The sequence below is a fragment of the Coenobita brevimanus genome, chromosome 23 (genome assembly GCF_032717465.1).
Source record: "Coenobita brevimanus isolate Jiangsu-jjx chromosome 23, ASM3271746v2, whole genome shotgun sequence".
Classification (NCBI taxonomy): Eukaryota; Metazoa; Arthropoda; class Malacostraca; order Decapoda; family Coenobitidae; genus Coenobita; species Coenobita brevimanus.
This window is the reverse complement of record NC_136976.1, coordinates 2,080,001-2,106,261: the sequence shown is the minus strand read 5'-3', so window position 1 is coordinate 2,106,261 and position 26,261 is coordinate 2,080,001. Positions and strand designations below refer to the sequence as shown.

At 43.7% G+C, this 26,261-nt stretch overlaps 1 protein-coding gene across 1 annotated transcript in view; it reads right to left on the bottom strand.

The window, feature by feature from the left end:
* The window catches only part of LOC145393062 (pregnancy zone protein-like), a 32,279-nt gene that overhangs the window by 5,753 nt on the left and 265 nt on the right, over window positions 1-26,261 (bottom strand). Inside the window, exons 2-21 of the mRNA XM_080267400.1 lie at window positions 19,023-19,201; window positions 18,308-18,546; window positions 16,782-16,898; window positions 15,270-15,427; window positions 13,331-13,427; window positions 12,895-13,110; window positions 11,928-12,071; window positions 10,373-10,585; window positions 9,750-9,929; window positions 8,958-9,132; window positions 8,610-8,771; window positions 7,757-7,824; window positions 6,562-6,622; window positions 5,771-6,026; window positions 4,048-4,276; window positions 3,238-3,464; window positions 1,914-1,996; window positions 1,638-1,759; window positions 1,076-1,226; window positions 707-840 (exon numbers count right to left, since the gene is read on the bottom strand). Coding sequence (XP_080123526.1) covers window positions 707-840; window positions 1,076-1,226; window positions 1,638-1,759; window positions 1,914-1,996; window positions 3,238-3,464; window positions 4,048-4,276; window positions 5,771-6,026; window positions 6,562-6,622; window positions 7,757-7,824; window positions 8,610-8,771; window positions 8,958-9,132; window positions 9,750-9,929; window positions 10,373-10,585; window positions 11,928-12,071; window positions 12,895-13,110; window positions 13,331-13,427; window positions 15,270-15,427; window positions 16,782-16,898; window positions 18,308-18,546; window positions 19,023-19,201 — 3,211 coding nt within the window. The remainder of the gene's footprint in view (window positions 1-706; window positions 841-1,075; window positions 1,227-1,637; window positions 1,760-1,913; window positions 1,997-3,237; window positions 3,465-4,047; window positions 4,277-5,770; window positions 6,027-6,561; window positions 6,623-7,756; window positions 7,825-8,609; window positions 8,772-8,957; window positions 9,133-9,749; window positions 9,930-10,372; window positions 10,586-11,927; window positions 12,072-12,894; window positions 13,111-13,330; window positions 13,428-15,269; window positions 15,428-16,781; window positions 16,899-18,307; window positions 18,547-19,022; window positions 19,202-26,261) is intronic.

Below are 26,261 nucleotides of genomic sequence, written 5' to 3'. Positions count from 1 at the left end.
CGAATATTCGTCTTTGTGCAGCGTATTTCACGTAGCCCACCTCAGTGACTAGAAATGATAATACTACAACTCTACATCCTTTCCAAAGTACTTCTTCATGACTGTCATCATAACCTAATGCTAAGCTATTGTTACAACTCGGCATTCAAGATGGAAAGAGCAGTTTTAGGCCAAGTTAGAGTAAAAACAGTAAAAAAGTTCTTCTATGTGGACTCTGAACTTTTTTCGTAAACACTTCTATTAACTCAGTATGTAAAGATATGGACGAACCTTCAATATTTTCACGATAATTTCTGAAACACGTGATGGAATATGTCAAGCCTCTTCTGTATCATTTCTTCTAAGTACACTCTATAAAATGGGATGCAGGCTGATAACACACAAGTACGGGTGTATCATAAATGGGTATAATATATAATTCAGGGGCCTGCCTAAACCTCCAAGTCCTCAGTTTTCACCCATTTCATGCAGTTCGTTCCTCTACGTTTTTTATTAGGCCAACACCGGTTATCGTTCGACTGAGAAAAGTCCCCGCACTCAGTTCAAAAACTACCTTGAGCCTCTTTCTCAGCTGCTGGAATACGTAAGGATCCATTTTGGCTAACTAGAGTCCTATGTTCGTTCTAGGGAAAACGAGGTAGTCAGAGTGTTAATATTGTGCTCATTCCCCAAGCAGCCTCAGCACCACCCCGCCATCTGCACCCACCTGAATGTAGGTCTGGGCCTGAGCAAAGGACTTCAGTACAAAGGCAGTCAGGAATGTCGAGCCGGAGTCATCAGCGTTTCCGAAAGCGCTGTACGAACCATCATTTCTTCGGTAAAGCAGTTCACGTTGGTACCCTGTCAAGAGAACACAGGATGAACAGCACACACACACACACACACACACACACACACACACACACACACACTTACAGTATCTGCAAGTACAAGTCTCCTACTGATGCTAGAAGTACAAGCCATGCCCTGGAGAACCATCACCTCTCCATGTCATACCAGTATAGTGGATCAGGACTCAGGCAATGCAGATATTTATGAGTGTCATGCCATAAACACACGTAGGGGAAGATGTTACCTGTTTTCATGAACCTGATGAGCTTCTCGCGGGCCTCTGGGGTGGTCTGCCTGGTGTTGTCTAGGTAGCGCAGGACGTAGATGTTGGGGGCAAAGTTGACCATGTTCTGCTCACCACACCCATACGGCATTCTGATCAGGTGACCCAGGTTCTGTAACACACCTTCTGTTCTCATATGTGTTTGTTAAGCTATTTTACTCCATTACAACGTTGTTTTTGTGATCATCTCACCTCCCTGCACACGTAATGATCTACTTCCTATTATCTTAACATATCATCCGGAGCAAAAACTAACCACCATTACCCTGCCATCTGTATTTCTCATTCCTTCCCAAACGCCATAAGTATACTTGTTTCTCATACTTTTTAGTTTGATGTTTCATACTGTAAACACATCAGAACATTTGTAACACGGTCCATCGCCACAGCCAGCTTGAAAGCGTCTGTGAGGTTATACTCCAGCGTCATATATGGCGAAAATGAACACAGAAACCTTATTTTAGAGGAATAAGTACTGGAAGCGATGAGCGCTGATACTGTGATGTAAAGGCTGGTCACACACCTCAAGAGAGAGAGCCAAGAGGTCCCCTACGGCTGTGACCCATCCCCTCGCAGATCCCTCCACCAGTGTCGCCGGCAGGGTCAGTTCCCATGATTCAAGCGTGTCCTCGCCTGTTTCCAAGTCTGTGTGCAACGAGGCAAGAGCATCCCAGTGTCAAAGGCATTTTCAATACTCTACTTCATATCTCCAAAACTAGATATTCACTCCGGGTAACTGTTTACTCAAAAAAGATATTTCCATGACCAAAATCTCAAGTTACGTTCTACAGCATCTTACCTTCAGAACAGATGTACTTCGTCCAGGTGTTCTCCCTCAAGAATCCCTCAGCTTCTACCTTGATTGGCTTAATCAGGGCATCTCTGCGTGACAACAGGCAGGGGAAATAGTTAATCGTAAAAGCATTTGTCACAGGGCCTATGGAGAGAGGTAAGCTTATGTTAATGCCTAGACATGGGAAATTAGCCCGCTGCTAGGCGGCTCGTTTATAAGTTTATCTCACCAGCCTGTCCAAACCGAAGAGTAGTTTCTTTAATTCCAAGCACCCTTAAACTGATAATAATAATAATAATAATAATAATAATAATAATAAATAATATTAATAATGTATAAAATCAGGTGGTAAGGACAGAGCACTTTCATCATCACCCCCACCTGAATCACGGGAGTCTTTCTCACTGCCTTGGTGGATTCTGTTTTCCTTCCGTTACCTTCATTTTCTTTCATATGTTATTTTTTTTTTCAGTATGTGAAGGTCTCAATGATACGTTGAGATCATGGCACATCCATAGAGGTAAGTGAATAAGAAATACACTCAGCAAAGCAAGGAAATATTACAGCACACACACACACACACACACACACACACACACACACACACACACACACACACACACACACACACAGAACAGCACATATTTAAAGTTACATTGAGCTTCTGTACTTCCCTTTTGTTATTTTCATAGTTTAGCCACCAGACATAATGCAGTTGCCTTTTTATGTCTTAATTTGTGGGAAGTTCACCCACATATTCATTCCACTCAAATGCAGGAAAGCAGAATTGTCACTACTGCATGACAAATTTACTTTTTAACCAGCAGAGAAGAGAATGGAGATCATGTAAATCCAAGTCCTGATTTGCAAGGGATTAACAACCTGAAATACAAACTACAGTCATACTAGAAAATAGAACTCACACTAGATAGGCATTTACTCTTTCCTTGTTGCCTCTGGACAAGTTAAAAAAGATTAGGGCAGGAACAGCCAGGATTTTAATAACAGAGTGGTTAGGCCTATTTATGGGGCAGTCCAAGCAGAGTTATAATATTAAATGGATCCACAGGTATGCCCTCTAAATTTTGGAATGTCCAGGCATATTTCAGTATGGCCACCCCAGCCACTCCTCTGCTTATGCCCCGACTTAAGAGAGACTATTTTCGTGAAGGTGTCAGTGGAAGCTATAGCCAACTTCCTCATTCAGTCTCCTCACCTAAATAACACTGGATCAGCTGGAGCAAGCAATATAAAAAATTACATCACTGGAACAGAAACAGTTAACATAATTGTTTTACTCAGCATATCTAAATACAGTAACTTTAAATACCTCTTTGCTGGTGCAGTGGCCCCGGCTCCACATCCCTGCTGACTCTGCTGATCCACAACAGCTGTCACAGAGATGTTGACGTCAGCGATCACCGTGGGTCTGATCTTAACTGTGAGCACTACCTTGTCCTGCGCCGGCACACAGGCGCTCCTCTTGCCCTGCTGCACTACCGCTCCAGCCTCGCCCAGGATCTCGTACTCAGAACTGCCCGCCAGAGTCAGGCTCACCTGTGGAATTATGGATCATCTTAGCGCAACCAGGGGCGTACCTAGATATTTGGGGACCCGGGGGGCTAGGTTCTTTGCGGGGCCCCCATCCTGGAGGGGGGCCCCGCAAAGAACCCAGCCCCCCTAATTCTCAAAACTTATCTAATATCTCAGCAGGGATTGTCGGGATGATAAATATATATATTTCTAAATATTAATAAAAAAGCTTATAAATTTTTAAGGCTTTGTGGGCCCCCCCCTTAATTGGGGGTCCGGGGGGCAGTTTCAAACAGACCCCCCCCCCGCCCTCCCCCCTCAGGTACGCCACTGAGCGCAACATAAGACATGGATTATTTGGCTCAAGGAAAAATGATTATATTATCTTATCCAAGGCAAACCTGATTATCTTAGTCAAATGTGAAGATCGTAGTCGAGGCTACTTGGTTAGATTATACTAATGGTCAGACACTGGATTGGTGGTGGTTGTCTAGGCCACAAAATAGTACAGTGCGGTATAATAACAGTAATAATATAAAGATAAAATGGTGATAAATTCATATAATGGACTGGTTATGACTTTTTTTTTTTTTTTTTTTTTACTAACCGGCAGTGGCTGGTCGAGGTAGTTGAAGACTGACATCTTGACTGGCAGGACTTCGCCGCGCTTGACGGTGGGCGGGAGGGTGAGGTCAACGAAGAAGGGCGTGAAGGTGGTGATGGTTTCCCTGGCGGAGAGACCAACGCCCTTCTGCGAGTGGACACACACGGCCTTGCCCACCCACTGTGTGATGGTGTCAGGCACAGTCACTGGCTGCTCACTCACTCCGGACGCTCTGAAAATGACCGATTTCTCGTATTTAGTCTTCTTCAGTAAAATAACGCACATACAATTATATACTTACCATACATCCTTACTCAACTTATGGATTTCTCATAATGTGAAGGGGTTACTGAATCCTACATGTAAACACTCTATAAAGTCTCTCCTGAGCTGAATGTATGGTTTGGAAAGAGTAATATTAAGCGAAAGAAAGACATCATCTGCTACTCACGCACTACGAACACTCTGGCTGGACTTCATGAGCTATTAATTCCACGCCATTTTTTTTTTTTTACGGAACAAAAGAAGTAAGAAGGGTGTAGAATTTTTCCTGGTTGTGGTCCTCACCAAAATTTATCTGATTCATGACACAGCTCTGATTACATTGGTGCATGAATCAGCGCCTTGGACAATTAAGTTAACGTATTTTCAGTGACGGCTGACAAGAATTAAATGGTTAAATTTTGGTATGGTACATGATGAAACTCTCTACAAAATCTTACCTTCAGTCTAACATGGGTACGACTGAAAAAATAAATAAATGAGTATAAATAGTAAGGTCAGTCGTTGTAATTTCATGTTCTTCTACACTACCGACTCAAAGCACGCCCTCCTACAGCTCCTGACTCACACTGTCAAAGTAACATTCTCTACCCATCACGCAGAAAGGCACTATAGTCCTGTTACCTTAATTTGGCCTAGAATTATGTCCTTTTGTAGCTCATTTCACGAAGCTCAGTGGCAAACTAAGATAACACTGCAGCTCTCCTCACTTTCTATAACACGTCTTTATTACTAGCGCTGTGTTCTTGTGTTCATCTCTTGCTATACTTAAATGTGGTCAAGGTGAAGAGGTGTCAACTTTAGGCCAAGTTACAGTAAAAAGTTATAACCTACAGCACAGAAGTGAAGTTAAGGGAAGCCGGTTCTCAAAGTGCCAGAGACAACGAGGTGAGTAATTTTTAGGGTCACTTCCCCAACACCAGATGCCAGTGGTCAGGTCATAATAATTTAGACTTTTTTCATTTCTGACCCCAGCGAAACAGCCTGTCCGCTCATCTAAATCCCATTAATGTCATTCTATTCATCTTACCCATAGAAGTGTCAATGATACTTCCTCTTTCTACGTCAGAGTCCCATAAAAATATTTCTATGCATATAAGTCACAAAATCATCAGTCTAACTCTGTCCTTCCGCAGCCCTGACTCTTGTAAGTACATATGTAACTCGTAATCAACCATCTTTCTACATTTCTAACTCCCATAAAAGTCTCCGTACACCTCTTTCTCATACAACCGTCTACGAACCATGTCTTTGTACAGCTAAGCCTCAGAAATCTCCTTATGCGTATATATATTTATAAAACTGTCAGTGTAACGCCATCTGTCTACATCTCTGACTACAAAACTTTACATAACTTCGTCTTTCCACATTCCTAACTTTCAAATATTCAGCATCACTCCATCTCCCAGAATCTCACTCCGTCATTAAAGTCACTGTAACTTACGGGACGACAACGAGGTCCCACAACCACGTCTCAGGGAACTTGGTCCTTGGAACATCACTTTCAGGGGCATCAGGCTCAGTAGCATTCAGGGCCTGGTCCGGAACTGCAGACGGAAGGGTGGTTGATGGGAGCGTAGTGGTCGGGAATATGGCGGTGGTTGTAAACATGACTGGAGGCGCAGCACCTATCGCGGCATCTTCAGCAACTACAGAGGGAAATGGTCCTGGCCGGGAGATTGTTGGATAGTAATGTCGATCTGGAAAAAGAAAATAAAACGAAATGATAATCAATCTTAATCTCAGATGAAATTTTTAAAACGTTTGCTCTTGCCGCCACCAGACGATTTTTATTCAGCTGTTCCAGAGCGATATTCTCGTCTGTTAAGGAAGCTCCCTAACACCTCTTCCTTAGTGATTTGTTTTTGGATATGGCTGGTTAACATCCTTCGGTAGGTTTTCTTACGCACAGTATGGCGATATTAGAATGATTTATGCAATGTGGAGATTGACAGTCAGGTGTAATAGGCAAAATAAATCGCACAGGTGAAGGTGTGAGGGAGCTTCCATAACCGACTGGAAAAGAGTACCGTATTGGAAGTTTTCATATCAGTCAGATTGGGACAAATTTCACCACAGCCCTTGTTCCTGTGCAAGGTCTCAATTTCAGCAGAATAAAATCGTCTGGAAATAACTGGAATAGAGAACTAGAGGATTTCTTAAACAGTCAAAACGCAACACACACACACACACACATATTTTACACACAAACATGGCCATTTTGATTCTACTTACCGTTTTTCGTGCACGGTCTCGTCTCCAAAGTGTAGTCGCTGAACACATACACGCCAGCATCCTACGGGAGGAGATTAGCATATTAGATTCAGTAGTTTTTTTCTTTTTTTTCCAGTGTATGAGGCTTAGAATGGACGCCTATCAACCACACGAGGAGTCATTAGGGCAGACAGTTGTGGTCTTCATCTAAATGATTTTGGAGATTTCGTTACACCTTTTCCATAGCGAATTATTCTTCATAGTACACCTCACTGTCCTCTTGCATGTTACTGATGCAAACTTAGTCGATGTTAAGACTATATAAATACCACAAAAGGCAATGCAACGGCTTAATATACAAACTAAATAGCTTAAGAAGAGGTGTTACGAATGCCACTTAAAATTCGGACTTACTTTTCCTTAGTTATTTTCTTTGTGCACTTCATCCTAATAATGTTTAGTTTGCTAGTTGTGTTTTTTCTTCTTTTTGATAAGAGTCTGCGTCAGTAACATACCAGAAGATATTAACGCGTAATGGGCAAAGTAAATCGCTGAGGAAAAAGTGTTGCCGAGTCACCTACGCCACGTATAACACAGCTTAATATAGAGCTGATCCATCATGTGTTAAAAAGAGGGGATTCAAAGTTTTTTCCTTTCGCTATGTACAATTATGCATTAATGTTAGATCAATAATATCAGATAGATTAATTTTATCTTAGTATTTTTTTTTTTTAAACCACAAAGTCAAAATGCAATATGATTTTTTAAAGTATTGTCGCGCTTCTTGCAGTAATTCCGTATACTCGTTGCAGGGGAGAACAACAGCACATAGGTATATAATAGATTGAGTGAGAGACTGACGAGGAGAGTGTATGTGAGTGAGGTGGAAGGGGGGAGAGGGACGGGTCGGCCGAGGATGAGATGGTGGAATGGGAGTATATGAGGGAGGGGGGTGTGAGCCGGGAGCAGGGCGGTAAGATGGCAGGGGACAGGGCGACATGGAGGCGATTTGTTTGTGGCCACCCCTTACGGGATTGAGGCTTCTGGCAATAGATAGATATAGAGATGGGGTATGGACTCTCCGTATCCCTCCCTCTTTCTGAATCCGCCACTCCTTTACCAATTCTTAAAACACAAATAAATGAATAAATAATGCATAAATAAATCTACAGGGTCAATCAATAAAGGATAAAAAATAAAGAATCCACCTACTCACATCAAACATCTTCAGGGCATCCACATAGCCATCTGTGTCGTACCATACGTAGGGAGGCGGAGGCAGACCTGTTCCGGACATGTACAGAATGGGATTAGATTTGAAGTCACATAGAAAACGGTAACCCCCCCTAAAACATACAGGAGGCTCCCTAACAAGTTCTCCCAGGCTATTTATCTTCCTTATTACATCTTACTGTCACACTGTCATCATTTTATTACACCTACGGAGGAAGTGAAATGGAACACAGAATAGTTTGTGGTGTGGATATGATAGAAAGCGTCAGGAGAAATACACTGAGATGGTTTGGTCATGTGGTGAGGAGAGTGAGAGACATACTAAGAGAGTGTATGTGAGTGAGTTGGAGGGGGGGGAGAAGAAGGGGGAGGCCGAGGATGAGATGGAAGGATGAAGTAGTGAGAGGGGGGTGTAAGATGGGAGGAGGGCAGTGAAATGGCAGAGGACAGGGCAACATGGAGGCGATTTGTTTGTGGCCATTCCTTACGGGATTTAGGCGTATAGCTATAGATAGATAGATAGATAGACAGATTGATAAACAGAAAACAAAGCAAGAGAAAGCACAAAAAAGGCCAGAATTATCATTAGCTTTTATCCTTTCACTCCGAGTAAGTAAGTTTCATATTCCTGTCTGCGAGTGACTCTACAACTTTCCGATACTCAAACTGGAGGGATAGGCAGCCTTCATAAGCCTATTTATTACTACAGGTGTCTATGAAGTTGAATAAAATAGCTTAGTTGTACCAGCAAAGAAGTGAGAAAGAAGAAAACGTAATCAAGAAGGAAGAAAGAAAAATGTCAACGGATGGGGGTAACTTAAGCATCTGCTCCGTACTTCTCGCCCGTCCCTTATATTTCTTTCTGCAGTACTCCTGGTCGTCCGTCTGTCTGTTCTCCCAGGGGTAGATCTTGAAGTCATCTACGAAATCGAAGAGCTTCTCCAGGGTAATGGGGTCTGGCTCGAGGGCTAGCAGTTCAACGCTCCTGTCCACAACACCTGAAGAAGAAGAACACTTGGGATGATCTCATCGATTAAGGAGGCTCCCTAACACCTCTTCCTGAGCGATTTATTTTATGGATATGGGTCCACCACTAAGAAGGAAGCCCACCAATTCACCACCAAGGAAGCTCATCCGGGCACCGATGCACCACCAGCTCACCCACAAGGAAAGAAGAAGCTCACCCAGACTACAGACGGACTCCGGTGCTGAGGTGAGTGTGAGGGCAGCAGCGTCACCAGGCTGAGCTCTTGGGACGGACCACTTCAGCGAGACCTCATTATCCAGACACTTCTCGACCTTCAGCTCTCTGGCGTCTGACACCACCTCGCCATCATCCCTGGTGTACCATACCAGCACCTGCAGCAATACCAATGGCAGACTTTATAACACCATTCACACCACCACACCAACGCCACATTAAACGCCACACCACTCCACACCATCACACCAACGCCACGCTAACGCCACACCACTCCACACCACCACACCAACGCCACACTAACGCCACACCATTCCATACCACCACACCAACGCCACACTAACGCCACACCATTCCATACCACCACACCAAACCACACTAACGCCACGCAATTCCATACCACCACACCAAACCACACTACCTCCACACCACCACACCAGCACCACACACACAGAATAAGGCTATGCTGGAAAGTGTTACGAAAAATACCCTGAGATGGTTTGGTCATGCGCAGCAAACTGAGAATTAAAGATTAACTAGGAGAGTGCTTGTGACTGAGGTGGAGGGAGAGACAGACCAAGGATGAGGTGGACTGACAGGGTGGAGATATAGAAGTAGGGGTGATGTGAGATGGGGGGAGGACGGCCTGTAGTGGAGGTGATTCGTTCATAATAACCTCCTCCAGGACTACGAAGTTAAAGACAATAGTAGTAGTAGTAGTAATAGTAGCAGTAGTAGTAGTAGTAGTAGTAGTAGTAGTAAAATGAAAGCTGACCTGAACTGTGGGGGAGGCTGTAGGTGGAAGGGCGAGGCTAATGTTGATAGCACCCCTTACGGTACCTAGGATGGGGGGCGGCAGAGGCTGGACCAGATGGTGAGTGCAGATGGGTAGTGGGCCCTCTGCCAGCTGGTATTCTTTGGTGCTGGAGTGCTGGATACGACCACGGGATACCACCTGGGAATGACGCAAGACTCAGGTGTAGAGGCCTAAGTATCTCACCTGTTTCTCAAATTATACGTGAGAGAAAATTATTAAATGGGTTTCTGGTATATGCAAGGTTGTTTCTAGAGGACGATTGGAGGATTTGTGTTTGTATGAACCAATCTTGACCATCTCGTGCACAGGTGGCAATTAAGAATGAATTTACAACACTGACAGGTGGGTAAGGTCTAAAAGAAGTCCAGATTAAGTCCGCACAACCTCACTTTCACTGTTAGTTGACGTGGGTTAGGTCTGGTTTGGGTGATCATTTTTCACCTTACAAACCCGAAGATTGCACGGATTTGATCAGTTAATTTTAAAACTGTATTGATCTCGCTTATGCACAATTATTTATGAAGCTCCATAGTAATGTCGTACGTAATATAATGTAAAACCCAGTCAGCTTGTATCCGTACCTGGACTGTGATGGCGGCGGAGGGTTGGTCTCGTGCGGAAAAGAGGACGGGTAGGTAGTGTACTTTGGCCTGTCCTCTCGTACACTTCAGCGTCTGCTCCGGGGCGTAGATCAGCAGGGACGAGTTGGATGGCGAGAAGTACTTAGACGTGTACTCCAGCGATTTTGTGTACTCCACGCTGTTCATGTAAGCACGGCAGTTCAGCGCCTTGAGCTATTTGAAAAGAAAAAGAAAATACTGCTTTCCATAGAAGAATGACGCGAAAATTAGATGAAGTACTTACTGGGGAGTGATTTGAATTATTTACGGAACCCTGATATCCAGCGTAATCATAATCCACATTAACTGTGTCTTTAAAATCAAGTATTATACCTGCAGAATTAATTTGCGAGTTTACCCTACTTGTGCAGAAGGCTTATATGAAATTACTGTTTCTCTCTCTGTCTGTCTGTCTCTTTCTCTCATCAAAAAGTTCCCTACGTAAGATGCAAACTGTAGACTTTTACTTTCATTGCAAGTGACATCAATTATGGCAGCTTGGTCTACAAATGCTAGTAATTCTGTTCTGCATGTATCAGATTAAAACATTTGGCTGTAGGAGGGCATAGCAATTATTATTATTTTTTAATTATTGTTCCTATTTATTCCCATATATTTTTTGGCCTTGAAACCTCCCTTTCCCCCGTACTCACTGGGCATAATTTAAAACTCTTAAGTAATTATTAACCTGCTTTTAGTCAGAGCCTAATTTATAAGCTTTTCTCCCTTGGCAGGCAATACTAAACATTTTTTCTTGACTCCTTCCCTCCCAGACACCCTAATATTGATGGGAATGTACCTTTACAGAATCAGACGTGAGGTAGGGATGTGCTAATGAGTTCCTACCCCACACACCTGAGCTTGGGAGTTACCTGGGCCCACCTGTTGCCGAATTGGTGGATTCTGTTGGTCATTCATCAATATTTTGCCCCCAGGTTTTTCCAGTCAGGAGGTCTTCATTAATCAGTGGGATCATGACGCGTCTAATATGGCCGCTCATGAAGAAGTGGGGGAAAAAACAAAAAGACAAGTAGAAATATAAGTAAAATGTAAAATATATCTGACCATAACAGCATCCCTCTTCCAGCTGAGAGCGTCACGTAAGCTGGCATCGTATCTGCCATCTGTGCGCTTCAAAACCAGCTCTAATTCTTTTCCACCGGGTATTGTGCAGTGAGAGGACGTAAAAAGGAATCTTGCAGCGTTTGGTGTTGATAAGAAAAGTTTATTACTCAAAGGCGGATATTATTTTACACCAAGGCTATGTGTTGTCCTGGCATCTTGATTTTAGGAGGCTGCAGGTAGGTGGGGAAAAGATGTGGGTGATTTTTTTTTTTTTTTTAGGAAATATAGAGAATGTGATGTCGTACAAATGCCCTCCAGTGAGACTTTTTTAGCCTTTTTCTTTAGCTTTCACTGTTGGTATGAAGCATTTAGCATAGCAGGTAACGGGGGAAGTAAACAGTATCCAGGAAATCACGCCTTTTAGTAATGGCGCGGTGCTAGAGTGACTTACGTAGAGCTTGGTGGCGGTGTGTGAGGGCAGGATGGTGGTGATGCATCCGTCCGTTGGTGTAGATATGTTAGTACAACGCCCCCCCACACACATCTCCACAGGCACACCCGCTGCTACACTCCCATCAGGCAACTCCGCTCGCAACTGTGGCATAAGATTATTTTCTGAGGTTTTGAAAGGCAAGACAGACGCCCTATTGACAGTATTGAAGAGAACATGATTGAAATTACAAGAATCTTCACCTATCTGTCTCGCTTCTGATGAAAAACTTAAGATTATATAGACAATTGAAATAATAATAATAATAATAATAATAATAATCTTCTTCCCGTGTCATTACTGGATGCATTAGGTACTGTAATTTGTATATAACCGTTTTCTATCCTGACGCATATTTTAAAATTGACTCAAAAGATAAGGGTTAACTTCTCCCTTCGCCCACCGAATTGTGATGGCCATTCAAGTATTAACATCAAGAGAAAAATAACACAAGTATTCAGACGTTAAAGAAGAAAAACATTGTATAAGAATGTTAACGTGAATAATTAGACAAGAAAAGGTTATTGGTTTCTTACTACCTGCATCCAAAAATTCGAAATATTAGGTCAACTCTTAAGATTCTTTTTTTTTTCCTAATGGTGTTAAAATAATTACCTTATCCCTTATTTAGCAGGCGTGGGAACTTTATCCTGGTGGGACTCATATAACCCCCAAAAGTTAAGACCTTCACCTACCTCTTCAGTCTGATGCTGTCTTCTCTATTTCTTACTTATTTCCTCCGAACGACTTTGCGTTATAGGGACTTACAAAATGGACAAGCTAAATTTCGTCTTCATTTACCCCTTCAATACAAAAGATCTCCCCACTAAAATTAATAAGATAGTTTGAAGGAATCTGGAATAGAACAGATCACCATATTTAACACATTATATTTAGTGCGTCATCAGTTTTAATGTTCAAAACGTACCCTGATGGTGACGGGCAGGTTGGGTTTCCTGTGCTGGTCCTCGTATATGGTTTTGAAGGACAGGGCGTAGCGCTTGAGGGAGGTGCTACGATACGCCTCTGCCTCGACGTCTGTGCCATCTTCAATCACTTTGGCCCTGAACCCGACAGAGTAAACATCGCAGTCGTTGATCCTCATGTCTTCTGCCGCCACCTTCACGTCAGTACAGCCGGAGATCTGCAGAAGAGGTGCTGTTAGTGACAAGACAGGTTCCAACTCCATCTGACTTTCTTCAGTCTTTTCCAGTACGCGTAAAACGATGTCAGAGAACTTATAACATCAGAGGAGGTGCATCAGTCAGCAGTAGGATGTGGTAATCGTCACGTCCTATCAAATATTTATGTCACTATCAAAAAAATAATATAAAAATAATCCAGGTACAGTGTTTGGTCCTTACGGTGAGATTCCTGGTGCTCGAAACACGACATTCGCCGCTCCTCTGGTTTGAGATGGTCACTGACAGATTGCCCTTCACCTTCTGGCCAAACGTGTACCTGGAGAGGGAGACAATAAGTGTATTTGTGTGGAGAAAATTACACTATGCTTCCCTTCCTTCAGGTCATTACACAGCCTCATATACAACATTTCTACCACTTCAAGATCGCTCCAAAATTGTGACCTTTCTTGATAGGCCAACTGATCTGCAAATGTTTCCTACAGTCTTAAACAGGATTGAACTAAGGACTCTTTCTCGTATCTCAGTTTACCTTCAGAATTAGTTATTTTGCTGACTACACCCTGCAAAGACTTGATACAGACGAAGGTATAGTGTTCCTCCTCGTAACATAGGGTTTGGGTGGAGTCACCCCCTCCCTACACTATTGCCATGTTTCCTAACCCTACGATGTATAACGCCTGTGGTTTGTGTAGTAGGAATGATACATAAACATAACTCATACTAATATAACTGTAATGAAAGTGCTGACATGTATCAAGGAAGAATAAAACTATTCTGCATACTATATTATACGATAATAGAGAAACGTGGCATAAAAATTTGGCAGTGTTGCTCTAAAAATATTCTAATTATTATTTACTTCCCCAACACTTCTAACATTGCTAATTAATTTAGCAAGTATAATTGCAAGAAAATTTGAAGGGATAAAAGTGGGAAGAGGCGATCCTTTCATAATTAAAATAAATATATCAAACAGCTCTGGGGTGGCAGCACTCACGCGACACGTGTTTGTGTGTACGCTGTGGGAGGTCACCAACCCCCTACAGGATTTAGGCCTATTGGGGAAACCTCTATAAAAAAAAACGCGCCGTGACTTTTACCTCAAGGGTGGTGCGGAAATAAAGTCAAAATTATAATCCATACATAAAAATGGAAGTAAAAAACCATGGATGACACATAACAAAATCTAGCGAGAGAGAGAGAGAGAGAGAGAGAGAGAGAGAGAGAGAGAGAGAGAGAAATAATAATAATAATAATAATAATAATAAAACTTTATTTCCACTAAACAGTGGGTATTCTTATACATTATACAGTAGTACAGCATACAGTATGAAAGTTCTATACACAATATAATACAAGTTGATACATATGGTGGAGAATAGTGACAGAGAGGTAAATGGTTTAAAAGGTGTGGGGACACTTAGGTTAAAAATAGATCAATTAAGGGATTTAGGAACGAAGGCAGTGGGAAGGATTAAGACAGATGGGATTGTAAGATTAGGGAGTTTGAGCAATAGGGTAGAATGTATGCTCTCAATAAAAGTATAGCAATTATCAACAGCTAATTATTATACAGGTGTTGATGGTGGGGGTCTATATTTATAGGAGGTGTTGGTGGTGGAGGTATAGCGGGTGTTGTTGATGGGGGTGTTGTTGGGGGTAGGGGTATAGGGGGTGTTGGTGGCAGGGGTATAGGGGGTATTAGAAAAACGGAGATCACAAGAGGGAAACAGTGTCAAGGTCATCGCTGATGGAGAGGTCAGCTCGGAAACGTGGCAACAGTGCAGGGAGGGGGTGACTCCACCAAAACCCTACGTTTCGATCTGTCAGACTATAGCACTGACGGATGTGATGTTGATATAAATGAATTGACTGAAATATAACTGATGTGAATGGACGTGAATTTGGCTCTCTGTTATCTTGTTTTTTGTTTTTTCTTGGAACAATTTGCCGGCTCCAGGCCTTTGGTTCCTTCTTCCTTGCATAATAAAAATGACCTGGTCACACATGAATGTTAGGCACGTCTTCTGACAATACTCTTCAGATGATGGTTAAGTCTACGCTGGTTGATGATTATGCCAACTGACTTCACACACACACACACACACACACACACACACACACACACACACACACACACACGCACACGGTAACTCACTTTGCGCACACGGTGTAGGTGAACTCCTCGTCAATGCGCAGGATGTAGGGCGGTTCCTTGATGGTGACCTCGAAGCGCGGCAAGACAAACTCCTCCACCTTGAAGTTGACCCTCTGGTTGTGGCCTTGTGGTGGGTTTATGTGGAGGGTGTAGATCCCCTGAGGCAGAAAAAGGGTTAAGTTAGCAGAGAGGAAAGCTTAGCACAGAGAATGGTTTAGCAGAGACGAAAGGTTAGTAGAGGAAAGCTTAGCAGGGAGGAAAGCTTAGCAGAAAGGATGGTTTAGCAGAGAAGAAAGCTTAGCAGAGAGGAAAGCTTAGCAGAAAGGATGGTTTAGCAGAGAGGAAAGCTTTACAGAGAGGAAAGTTTAGCAAAGAATAAAGCTTAGCAGGGAGGAAAGCTTAGCAGAAAGGATGGTTTAGAAGGGAGGAAAGCTTAGCAGAAAGGAAAGTTTAGCAAAGAAGAACGCTTAGCAGAGAGGAAAGCTTGGCAGGGAGGAGAGCTTAGCAGAGAGGAAAGCTTAGGATTAATAACCAGCCAAGAGCACAAGGGATATTCACCTCTTCAATCTGGACATGTTTACCGTTCGTACTGTCACTTGGCAATGTTTAATCCACATAGAAAGATGTGATGTAGCGAAGATGCTCAGATTAACCCCTCTAGTAAAAAAAAATCTCTTCTAGTGTGAATGAAATAATCTGAGAGGATCTAGAATTATATGAAACCAATCCTGTGGTGAAGGGACTGTGATAACATCCTTCCAAGACCCGTTCTTCCCCACAACACCCAATAATCGAAGTTACATCCTGCTCAACTTTACTGCCAGGTGATAAGGAACATTGGGGAACAAGCTTTATCCATTAGTCTGGCCGGCACAGGAAGCGTTAAATATATCGCCTGGTTTTAATATTTTTTGCTACAAGTTTACGGTTTCTCGAGGCTGGCTTGCAAGACATAAACACCTTTGAGAAGAAATTGAGGTAAGATTATACGTTAAGCCTGTGTTGTTAGAGTCCATTATTTACAGTTTTTGTTCCTTATCCTCACCACACCACCACCACCACCTCAGTACCACACTACCATCCCCTCACACTATTACCCCAGTCATAACCACACTGTCACCACCTCAGTACCACACTGTCACCACCTCAGTACCACACTACCATCCCCTCACACTATTACCCCAGTCATAACCACACTGTACCACACTACCATCCCCTCACACTATTACCCCAGTCATAACCACACTGTCCCCGCCAGATCATCCCCACCACCACACTGCCTTCACCACCACTACCACTACAGTATACCACATGACCCCCACACCAGCACCACCACCATACCACAGCCAAGATACCACATAACCCCCACCACCACGTTCACCCTTCCCCACCACTATACCAAATGACCCCTACACCACCACACCACAATGCCAAATGGCCCCCCCCAACACACCAGCACACCACAATGCCACATGCCCCCTTCCACCCACACCACACCACCACCTTCCTTACCTTCTCTGGTTCGTCAGCAAGTCGGAAGTCGAGATGGATGAGCCCGGCTAAGTTGCTGACATTCTTCCACTGCGCTATCCTCGTGCGTGATGGATTTGTCACCCACACCTCCGGGTACTGTGCATGAGAGAGAGAGAGAGAGAGAGAGAGAGAGAGAGAGAGAGAGAGAGAGAGAGAGTGAGTGAGAGGGAGGGAGAGAGAGAGTCAGTCCTGAGAAAATGGAATTCCCAGTCAAAGTAAGCTATCTCCAGGGAAGGCCTTGTAATTCAAAGCTTCACTGCCACTCTTACCGTATTCTCACTGCCTAATCACCAAGTCTACTGCGGCTTTATACAACATACCCACATACTCTACATGTATATCCGTGTATATAAATGACTAGTAAACCTTTAGAGAGAGTACATATAAACTGAAATCATTTAGCGAGTCATTTGGAACCGCTCTGCTACCCTTAAGCTCTTCTCGTATTCTTGCCATCAGACCTACTCAACTTCAGTTATCATTTTCACATGTCCTGGTGTGTAGAAAGTTCAAATGCGGTCTTATCATTCAAATTAAAGCACAAGAAAGCATGCACAATACCGTAAAAAGACAAATTTATAAAACCAGCAGGGGATGAAACAGGGGGGACAAATTTGCATCTCAACCAATAGGGGATGGATCAGAAACACGTAAATTTACACCTCAGTCAGCAGGGGGTGGACGAGGCTCAAAGTTGATTTACACTTTGACCAGCAGGGAATGGATCAGACATTGTGTAAGCTGACATCTCCACCAGCAGGAAACAGATTAGGAAGTGCGTACGTTTCCAGTCAGTGCATAAATGTAAACCTCAAACAGCATCTGCCTACATCCACGTCACCACCAACAGCAACGGGTTAAGGCCACACGTCACTCATGTAGTACCACTCTGTTGTGTTGTAGCCACCCACCTGTTACTTCTATCTTGTACATTTTTACATTAGAATGATTGTAGGTCCCAATAATTAAGGTAAGGTGTCCAGTCTGTCATTCAAATAGGTGACAACACTGGCATCCAACTACATCTCAGTGACTTGAATCTGCGTCTTCTTTTGTTCCGCACTCTTTCGTGTACTCAAGCTAATATTACTCATTACCAATACCTTTTTCTGGTTTTACATTCATAGCATGGTTCAGTACTCGAAAGGAAGGTCCCGCCAGCACCTTACCTACTGAGGCAAATAATTAATAACTACACTGATAATAGGTAAAGGCAAGAAGGACTGGAAACATTCAGGTACACTCGGTAAAATATCTATCTTTGCTTTCATCCATCTTTCCACTTTCAGACAGTAGACGAAACTTTTCAAAATATTCATCAGTAAAAGTCTCATGGTTCTGACTGTCTGCTATATTTTTACAGTTCATGGAGAAGCAACAATATACAGTGATTAAGAAATATCGATTTAGGAATATTTCTCTGGAAAAAATGCTAATAGTAACATCGCTCATTGTAAAGCCCCGAATCACCTGACTAAAGATATTTAATTACGCGAATGATTTACCTGTTCAGTAGAGACGATCATCTTGGGGCCAACGACCGTGAGGGCACGAATCTGAACAAGCTGACTCGGCTCGTACAGGTATTTGTCTGTCTGTACAAACGTCTTGGCACTGTCCCTCTTTAAGCTGACCGATTCCGTGTGGTTGACCTGGGCACCCCCCGCTGTTCCCAACACGTTCACCACCGCATTGTATCCCTCTATAGCCGGAACATCCACCTCATGACACTGATTAGATTCACCTGCCAGGATTACACACCTTTTTTACTACAACGTCCATTTGGAAATTATATGATGGACCAAAATATACAGCCAGAGACAAAAGTTTACCTGCTATGACTTCAGTTTCAAGGTATGTCCACCACTTTCTTTCCTTGGTGCATCACAGAAGAGGACAAACAAACAAATAAACAAACGTACACACACACACACACACACACACACACACACACACACACACACACACACACACACACAAACTGGGACAAAAGGTGTGATCAATGTGTGGTAGTTTAAGGGGCAGGACTTAGACACGTGTTCTAGCTGGCGTGATGTGCAGCAAAGAAAATACTCACTCATAATAATAATAATAATAATAGCACTAATAATAATAACAATACTACTACTACTACTACTACTAATAATAATAATAATAATAATAATATCACAGTCTGGGTGTCTGTTATCCTCGTCTCGCACACGGGGGGGCAAAGCTTACCTGCCGGGACGCTGAAGGTGCTGCTGATGAGCGTGACCTCTGTATCACCTGGTGCGGGGCGGGACTTGGACAGAGTGACTTTGATGCTGCCTGCGGGGGCCAGTGCGTCCTTTACCATGACACACACCTCAACAGTGGAGCCGGGCGTCCAGCGGCGGGGGGTGGTGATCACATAATTCCTGGGAGAAGATGGCCAGGTGCAAAGTTTACCTGATTTCAGACTTGGGGAGATTATTTACACTTTCAGGCACCTATGGCTCACTCAGCACACTTTCAGGCTCCTATGGCTCACTCAGCACACCTCAGCAGGGGAGTCAGGAGCCAAGCACTGAGGCACAATAATCACATAATCCTTCAGAGAATGTAAAGTGACAGTATTTACATTTAGCTGCCTTGATTCGCTAAGCACACTTCATCACGGGATCTATACTCTGTCCACCTTAACTGGGCGAGAAAATGTCCTCTCTCTCTACCTTGAAAGCGGAGATACATCAAGAAATTAACAAGAGTGTGGTACTAGTCACAAAATAATGCTAAGGAAATAATATACGGCCGGAGAAGCGTCGTATTCTTCCACTGAGCTACGGGAAACAAGTAGAAGGGTGACGAAAATCTTTACCAACTTAAAATGAATAACCTATAGGAACCAAGGGGGCCTCATTCGTAACTCTTTCTCCCATTTATATAAACGCTTAAGTTCCGTCTCTATTCATACCTAAGGAGGGTCCAAGTCGGGCTGAAATTGTTTTAGTGTATCTCAGCAGTAAACAGACTCCAAATATATATATATATATATATATATATAATTCTTCTTGTTTTATGCAGGGAAGAAAGAACCAAAGGATGAAAATAAAGGAGCAAATGTAGCGGATCGTAAGTTCATCGTGTAAAGTTGTTCTGATGGAAGGAAATTGAAGCTGTGTGTTTATTTTTAAAAGAGAGAGAGAGAGAGAGAGAGAGAGAGAGAGGAAGGGAGGGATGGAGGGAGTAGGGGGGAAGGGAGGGAGACAGGAAGGGTGGAGATAGGGGAGTGAATGATTGAACTATTATGCTCCCATGGATTCCTTTAAATTCAGAATATTCGGTTATATTAAGAGACTTTTCCCCTAAATACTTTCTGTCACAAATAAATCATACCATTGGTCGTTTTAGCGAATCATAGCTCTCAAAATTTCGGTTTTTGAGAATTCCTAACGCAGCGTGGAGCGTGGAATGAAGTTGTTTTAAGATGCTAGGACCTAAGAAGGCCTTGATTGTCTAGATTTAGGTTAGCTAGTACTTCTAACTTTCCTCAGGTGACCAATATTCCCCAGCTGGCTAATATTCCTCAGCTGGCTAATATTCCTCCACCTCTACGACCGGCGCGTAGCACCCGTCTAGCAGCAAACTCTCATCCCTTTTCTGTCCAACTCTCTAATGCAAGAGTTAACCGTTACTCCCAGTCCTTCATTTATGCTACAGGTCATCTCTGGAACTGTCTCCCTCTGTCTGTATTTCCTGCTTCCTATGATCTCTAGTCTTTCAAACGCAATATGTCCAGGCATCTCGAAATGATCGGACCTTGAATTTGGCTCTCTCTTGTATTTTGTTTTTCTCTTGGAAGGAACTGTTATTGCAGGCTCATGGCCTTTGGTTCCTTCTTCCTCGCATAAAAAAAAAAAAGTCGGCTAATATTCTTCAGCTGGCTAATATTCCCCAGCTGGCTAATATTCCTGTGTCAAGATGGAGAATTAGGATGTTTCCCTGCCCATGGACGAATCTCCTTGATATCATGTGTCAGCGAGCAAAGCGATGGATATGCCTTAAGTGTGAGCAGATGTCTTAAGTGTGAGCAGATGTCTTAAGTGTGAGCAGATGTCTTAAGTGTGAGCAGATGTCTTAAGTGTGAGCGGATGTCTTAAGTGTGAGCAGATGTCTTAAGTGTGAGCGGATGTCTTAAGTGTGAGTGGATGTCCTAAGTGTTAGCAGAAGTCCTGAGTGTGAGCACTGAGTAAATGTTCTAAGTCTGAGCAGATGTTCTAAGTGTGAGCAGGTGTCCTAGGTGTGAGCAGGTGTCCTAGGTGTGGGCAGGTGTCCTAGGTGTGAGCAGGTGTCCTAACTGTGCACCAGGATGCAGTGGAAAGGTAAGCGAACTTTTGACCTTGGCCGTGCAACTGAGGTCATATATTCCTGGGGAGCAAGACTCTGGGCTCAGGGTGTGTAAGCAGACCCACCCACACTGACAGAACCGGCAACCCCCCTCCACTAACACATGCACGAAACTATACTCTTGCCACCTTAACTTGGCCAAAATTTTCCTCCCTTTTCGTTGTATTTCATATAGCTCAGTGACATAATCTATCTATCTATCTATCTATTGCCAGACGCCATAATCCCGCATGGGGTGGCCAATGACTCTGAGTTAATTGTTTTACAGGGAGGGGCACTAATCCTCCACCAACCCACTTGACATGTAGGGAGTCAGTGACACAATATTACCAGTAAAACGCCTCTGTCGGCGAGGTACGAGCGAGGCCATTTAAATCCGAAAGCACTGAAATGTGGCCTTACACCCCGAGGACGCCTGGAGCATATTGATGGCTATCTACCTGCCAAGTTTCATGCCTTTACGACAAACTGTCTGGCCTGTGGTCCTCTTTTGAAGATTTTCGACATGCTGCACTTGGCGCGTGTCATGTGCTACGTGCACCGCGTGGGTGTGATGAAACCTGTCAAACACAAATCTTAAAGAACTGGGCTATCTTATGGTGAAAACCACGCGGTGATCGGCCCTGAGGTATAAGCTGAGATATAAGCTTCTCAAAAGCGTTACGGTCGGGCCGGGCCGGGCTGGGCCTCTCATGTGTGAGAAAATGTCACTACTTGACGAGTGACTGGCAAGGACTTCGCCCTCGCTCGTAACTACTGCGCTACGTCCTTACCATAGCACTTCTTCATGACTAGCATAATTTTTCTGGTGATAATCTATCGCTACAGCTAATAATTCAGGAGGAGGAGATGACAATTATAGTCCAGGTTAGAGTGAATGGAGCATAGGAACGCATTACACCAGTAGACAAGTAGAACCGGTGACCCATCCACCAGTACACACACACACACACACACACACACACACACACACACACACACACACACTGATAAACGGGCTGGGAATAATACAACAATGCATGATAGTCTTGAGCCGACGATGCTACTGGTGTGTGTGTGTGTGTGTGTGTGTGTGTGTGTGTGTGTGTGTGTGTGTGTGTGTGTGTGTGTGTGTGTGTGTGTGTGTGTGTGTGTGTGTGTGTGTGTGTGTGTGTGTGTGTGTGTGTGTGTGTGTGTGTGTGTGTGTGTGTGTGTGTGTGTGTGTGTGTGTGTGTGTGTGTGTGTGTGTGTGTGGCCATATGATTTTTAGGCTATATTTAAGAAGCCCAGTAACCACGAACGTGACCAAATCAAAGCATTACCACGTTTCGGTAACTTTAGCGTTGAATTTGTAAACACCGCCATATCCTAACCCGTGTTTATAATCCTGCCATCTAAACACTCGGCTCCAACGTTGGGCGGGAAAGAGAGTCAGTTCAGGCCTTGAATTCTTTACCTTCTCTGTGTCCAAAACCCTGGGGAAAATACAGAATTCAGGCTCTAATCTGTACCTCTTTCCCTCACATCAATTCCACTTGTGACAATAGATCGTCTGCACACAACTCAAACCTTCCCCCTACCAAAGATGCTAATTTTCTTCTCCATACAGCCTTCAGGAATGGAACTTACTGGAAATCTTCGGCCAAAGCATCACATCATTTGGCAAGAGAATACCCTCAGCACGTAATTCTTCGCCTGTAGAAATTGTGACCATTCGCTTTGATTACCGTAACTGTGAATGATCATTGCCACTTCATACTGTGGACACCCAACTTTTCGTACCTCATCCTCCCGGCAAAAATCCTAAAAAATCCTCACCCAGCAGATAATCCGCGTATATCTTGGTGTTGCTTAATCCTGCGTGAAATCCCCCAATCCGAATCTCTTTATTATTAGCTAGTGGGATTATGCCTATCAACTGCACGGGGATTACGAAGGCGGATAATCGCTGAGTTTAGGATTAAAGGAAGGGGGTGTTTGTGCCATCCATCTTATATTCACCCCTGTTCCCTAAAATATAGTGGGCGAAAAGTACTTAAAAAAGGACATTGAGTTTTAAGGATGTGTCAGTCAAAAGTCCGAATTATAAGTGGCATTTGAAAGTCCGTAACACCTCTTCCTTAGCGATTTGTTTTTGACTTTTACACCTGAAACATCACCTAGAGTCTTTACATCGTTTGAATATAGACACAGTTTGCGCCTGTGGTATATATAAGGATACTGAAATTTGATAAGCGGAATAAATCGCATAGGAAGAGGTGTTACGTAAAATTCAAAGATAATTAGAATACAGCACATTAATTTTTCTATCACTACGAGACACAGGCCTCTGGAGAAAGGGATGCAGTGTGTGTGTGTGTGTGTGTGTGTGTGTGTGTGTGTGTGTGTGTGTGTGTGTGTGTGTGTGTGTGTGTGTGTGTGTGTGTGTGTGTGTGTGTGTGTGTGTGTGTGTGTGTGTGTGTGTGTGTGTGTGTGTGTGTGTGTGTGTGTGTGTGTGTGTGTGTGTGTGTGTGTGTGTGTGTGTGTGTGTGTGTGTGTGTGTGTGTGTGTGTGTGTGTGTGTGTGTGTGTGTGTGTGTGTGTGTGTGTGTGTGTGTGTGTGTGTGTGTGTGTGTGTGTGTGTGTGTGTGTGTGTGTGTGTGTGTGTGTGTGTGTGTGTGTGTGTGTGTGTGTGTGTGTGTGTGTGTGTGTGTGTGTGTGTGTGTGTGTGTGTGTGTGTGTGTGTGTGTGTGTGTGTGTGTGTGTGTGTGTGTGTGTGTGTGTGTGTGTGTGTGTGTGTGTGTGTGTGTGTGTGTGTGTGTGTGTGTGTGTGTGTGTGTGTGTGTGTGTGTGTGTGTGTGTGTGTGTGTGTGTGTGTGTGTGTGTGTGTGTGTGTGTGTGTGTGTGTGTGTGTGTGTGTGTGTGTGTGTGTGTGTGTGTGTGTGTGTGTGTGTGTGTGTGTGTGTGTGTGTGTGTGTGTGTGTGTGTGTGTGTGTGTGTGTGTGTGTGTGTCTGGTGATGAGGAAACTTGTGAACCCCGCGAGCGCAGGGTGAGGGGGTTCGATTATTTGGACCGGTTTGTCCGTCTGTCTGCCTGTCTGTCTGTCTCTCTGTCTGTCTGTCTGTTAGCAAGATTATATACCTAAAAAAAAAAAAAAAAAAAAAAAAACTATTGAATGGCATTGCACCAAAACTGGCATTATAATTTAGGGTCATCAGAGGAAAGGGTGTAATTAAGTTTGTGAAAAAAAAATGAGAGAGAGAGAGAGAAAGAGAGAGAGAGAAACATACGTCACAGGTCAAGGGCAAGATCAACTCAGACTTTTGATCGAATTTTGACCAAACTTGGTGGGAAGGTTGAGGGATTGTAAAAGGCGAAGTTACTTAATTTTTAGTTCAATCGGTCGAAGGTAAAGGCCACACGTATAGGTCAAATATTCCGCCTTTAAAACTCAAGTAGACCTCATTCGATTTGGGCCAGACTTGGTGGAGGGGTTTAAGGTCACATGGGGATTTTTTTTTCTTTCTGTATAAAAGATCAAAGGTCAAGGTTACCTGGAAGGGTCAATTTAAACACCTTTATTCCGATTTTAACCAATTTTGGTGGATGGGTTGTGGGTCAGGCAAGGATGAATTTACTTGATCTTGAAAGCAGTGAGTCAAAGATCAAGGACACAGGATAAGGTCAAATGTCCGTGTCAAAGGTCAAGGACACAGGATAAGGTCAAATGTCCGTGTCAAAGGTCGAGGACACAGGATAAGGTCAAATGTCCGTGTCAAAGCTCGAGGACACAGGATAAGGTCAAATGTCCGTGTCAAAGGTCAAGGACACAGGATAAGGTCAAATGTCCGTGTCAAAGGTCAAGGACACAGGATAAGGTCAAATGTCCGTGTAAACAGGCTAGGGAAGACATTCAACACCACCCTCCTACCCTCTGGCTGTAGCTTAGTTGTAGGGGAGGTCAGAGAATAGCAACACCAGGCAGGGGTAACGTCAGGGCCTCTTTCAGTCAACGACGGAGCTGGGAAGATGAAGTTAAGAGTACCCGAAGTCCTGATGGTAACTCTACGGGGCCCACACTTCACATTTGGCCCCCAGTTCCTTCCACGCGATCCGTTTCGAAACACGGTGACAAATTACACTCGAAAAAAATAACTAAATAACAAAATAAATAAACCAGAAGCATGGAAGGTGTCTCAGTTCATCACACCTACACCATTATTCTATTTATACTTCTTTTTTTTCATTACCATACTTCAAAAACACTCGCGCCCGCTGATTGTGAGGACGGGCCCTTAGACGCATTGTTTGGAGAGGGGTGTTGCGTTCTCTGAGTGCTTTTTGTTTCAGAATTCTTCGTGTAAAAGTACAGAACACAGAGTTATGAAATTATTTGGCTATTTAAGTTACTGGTTGTTCATTGGTTAGTTTTAAGTGAGGGAGAGAGAGAGAGAGAGAGAAATGAATTCCTCGAGCTAGGCATCAAAGGCCATATAGCCCCGTTAGGTTACAGGAGGGAGCTACCCCTCCCGGCAACGGTAACCCCGGGCGAGGCTCGAACTTGCGACCCCCCGGCCACGAGCTCGATGCTCTACCACTGAGCTACCGCGCCCCCAGAGAGAGAGAGAGAGAGAGAGAGAGAGAGAGAGAGAGAGAGAGAGAGTCTCCTAAAGCCTGGATACGAAACAAGTCATCGAACTGAACGATGTATGGTAAGTGGTTTTAGAACCCTCCTAACACCTTCTCTTTGGCGATTTATTCCGCAAATTATACCCCAATAATCCTCTTGCATATCGTTGGTGCAAACTGTATCGATACTGAAACGATACAAATAAAATGCAATACAGTGTTCAGGTGCAAAATGAATCGCTAATGAGCAGGTGCTACCAAGCTTCCTGTGTCAACTGGAGGACGACCTTGAAGGAGTTTCGAGGCACTAGAGTCTGTGTACTTGAATCTGACAAGGATAGCTTACCCCTTTCGGCTCGACTGATGGCCAACTGTGATTGATTTGACTATGCCCCTTCCACCTAAACTTGGCTCAGATTTTCGTCCTTTTGCAGCTTATTTCTCGTAGCTCGGTGGCTCTACATCCTTTCCATAGCACTTCCTCGTGACTAGCATCATATTCTA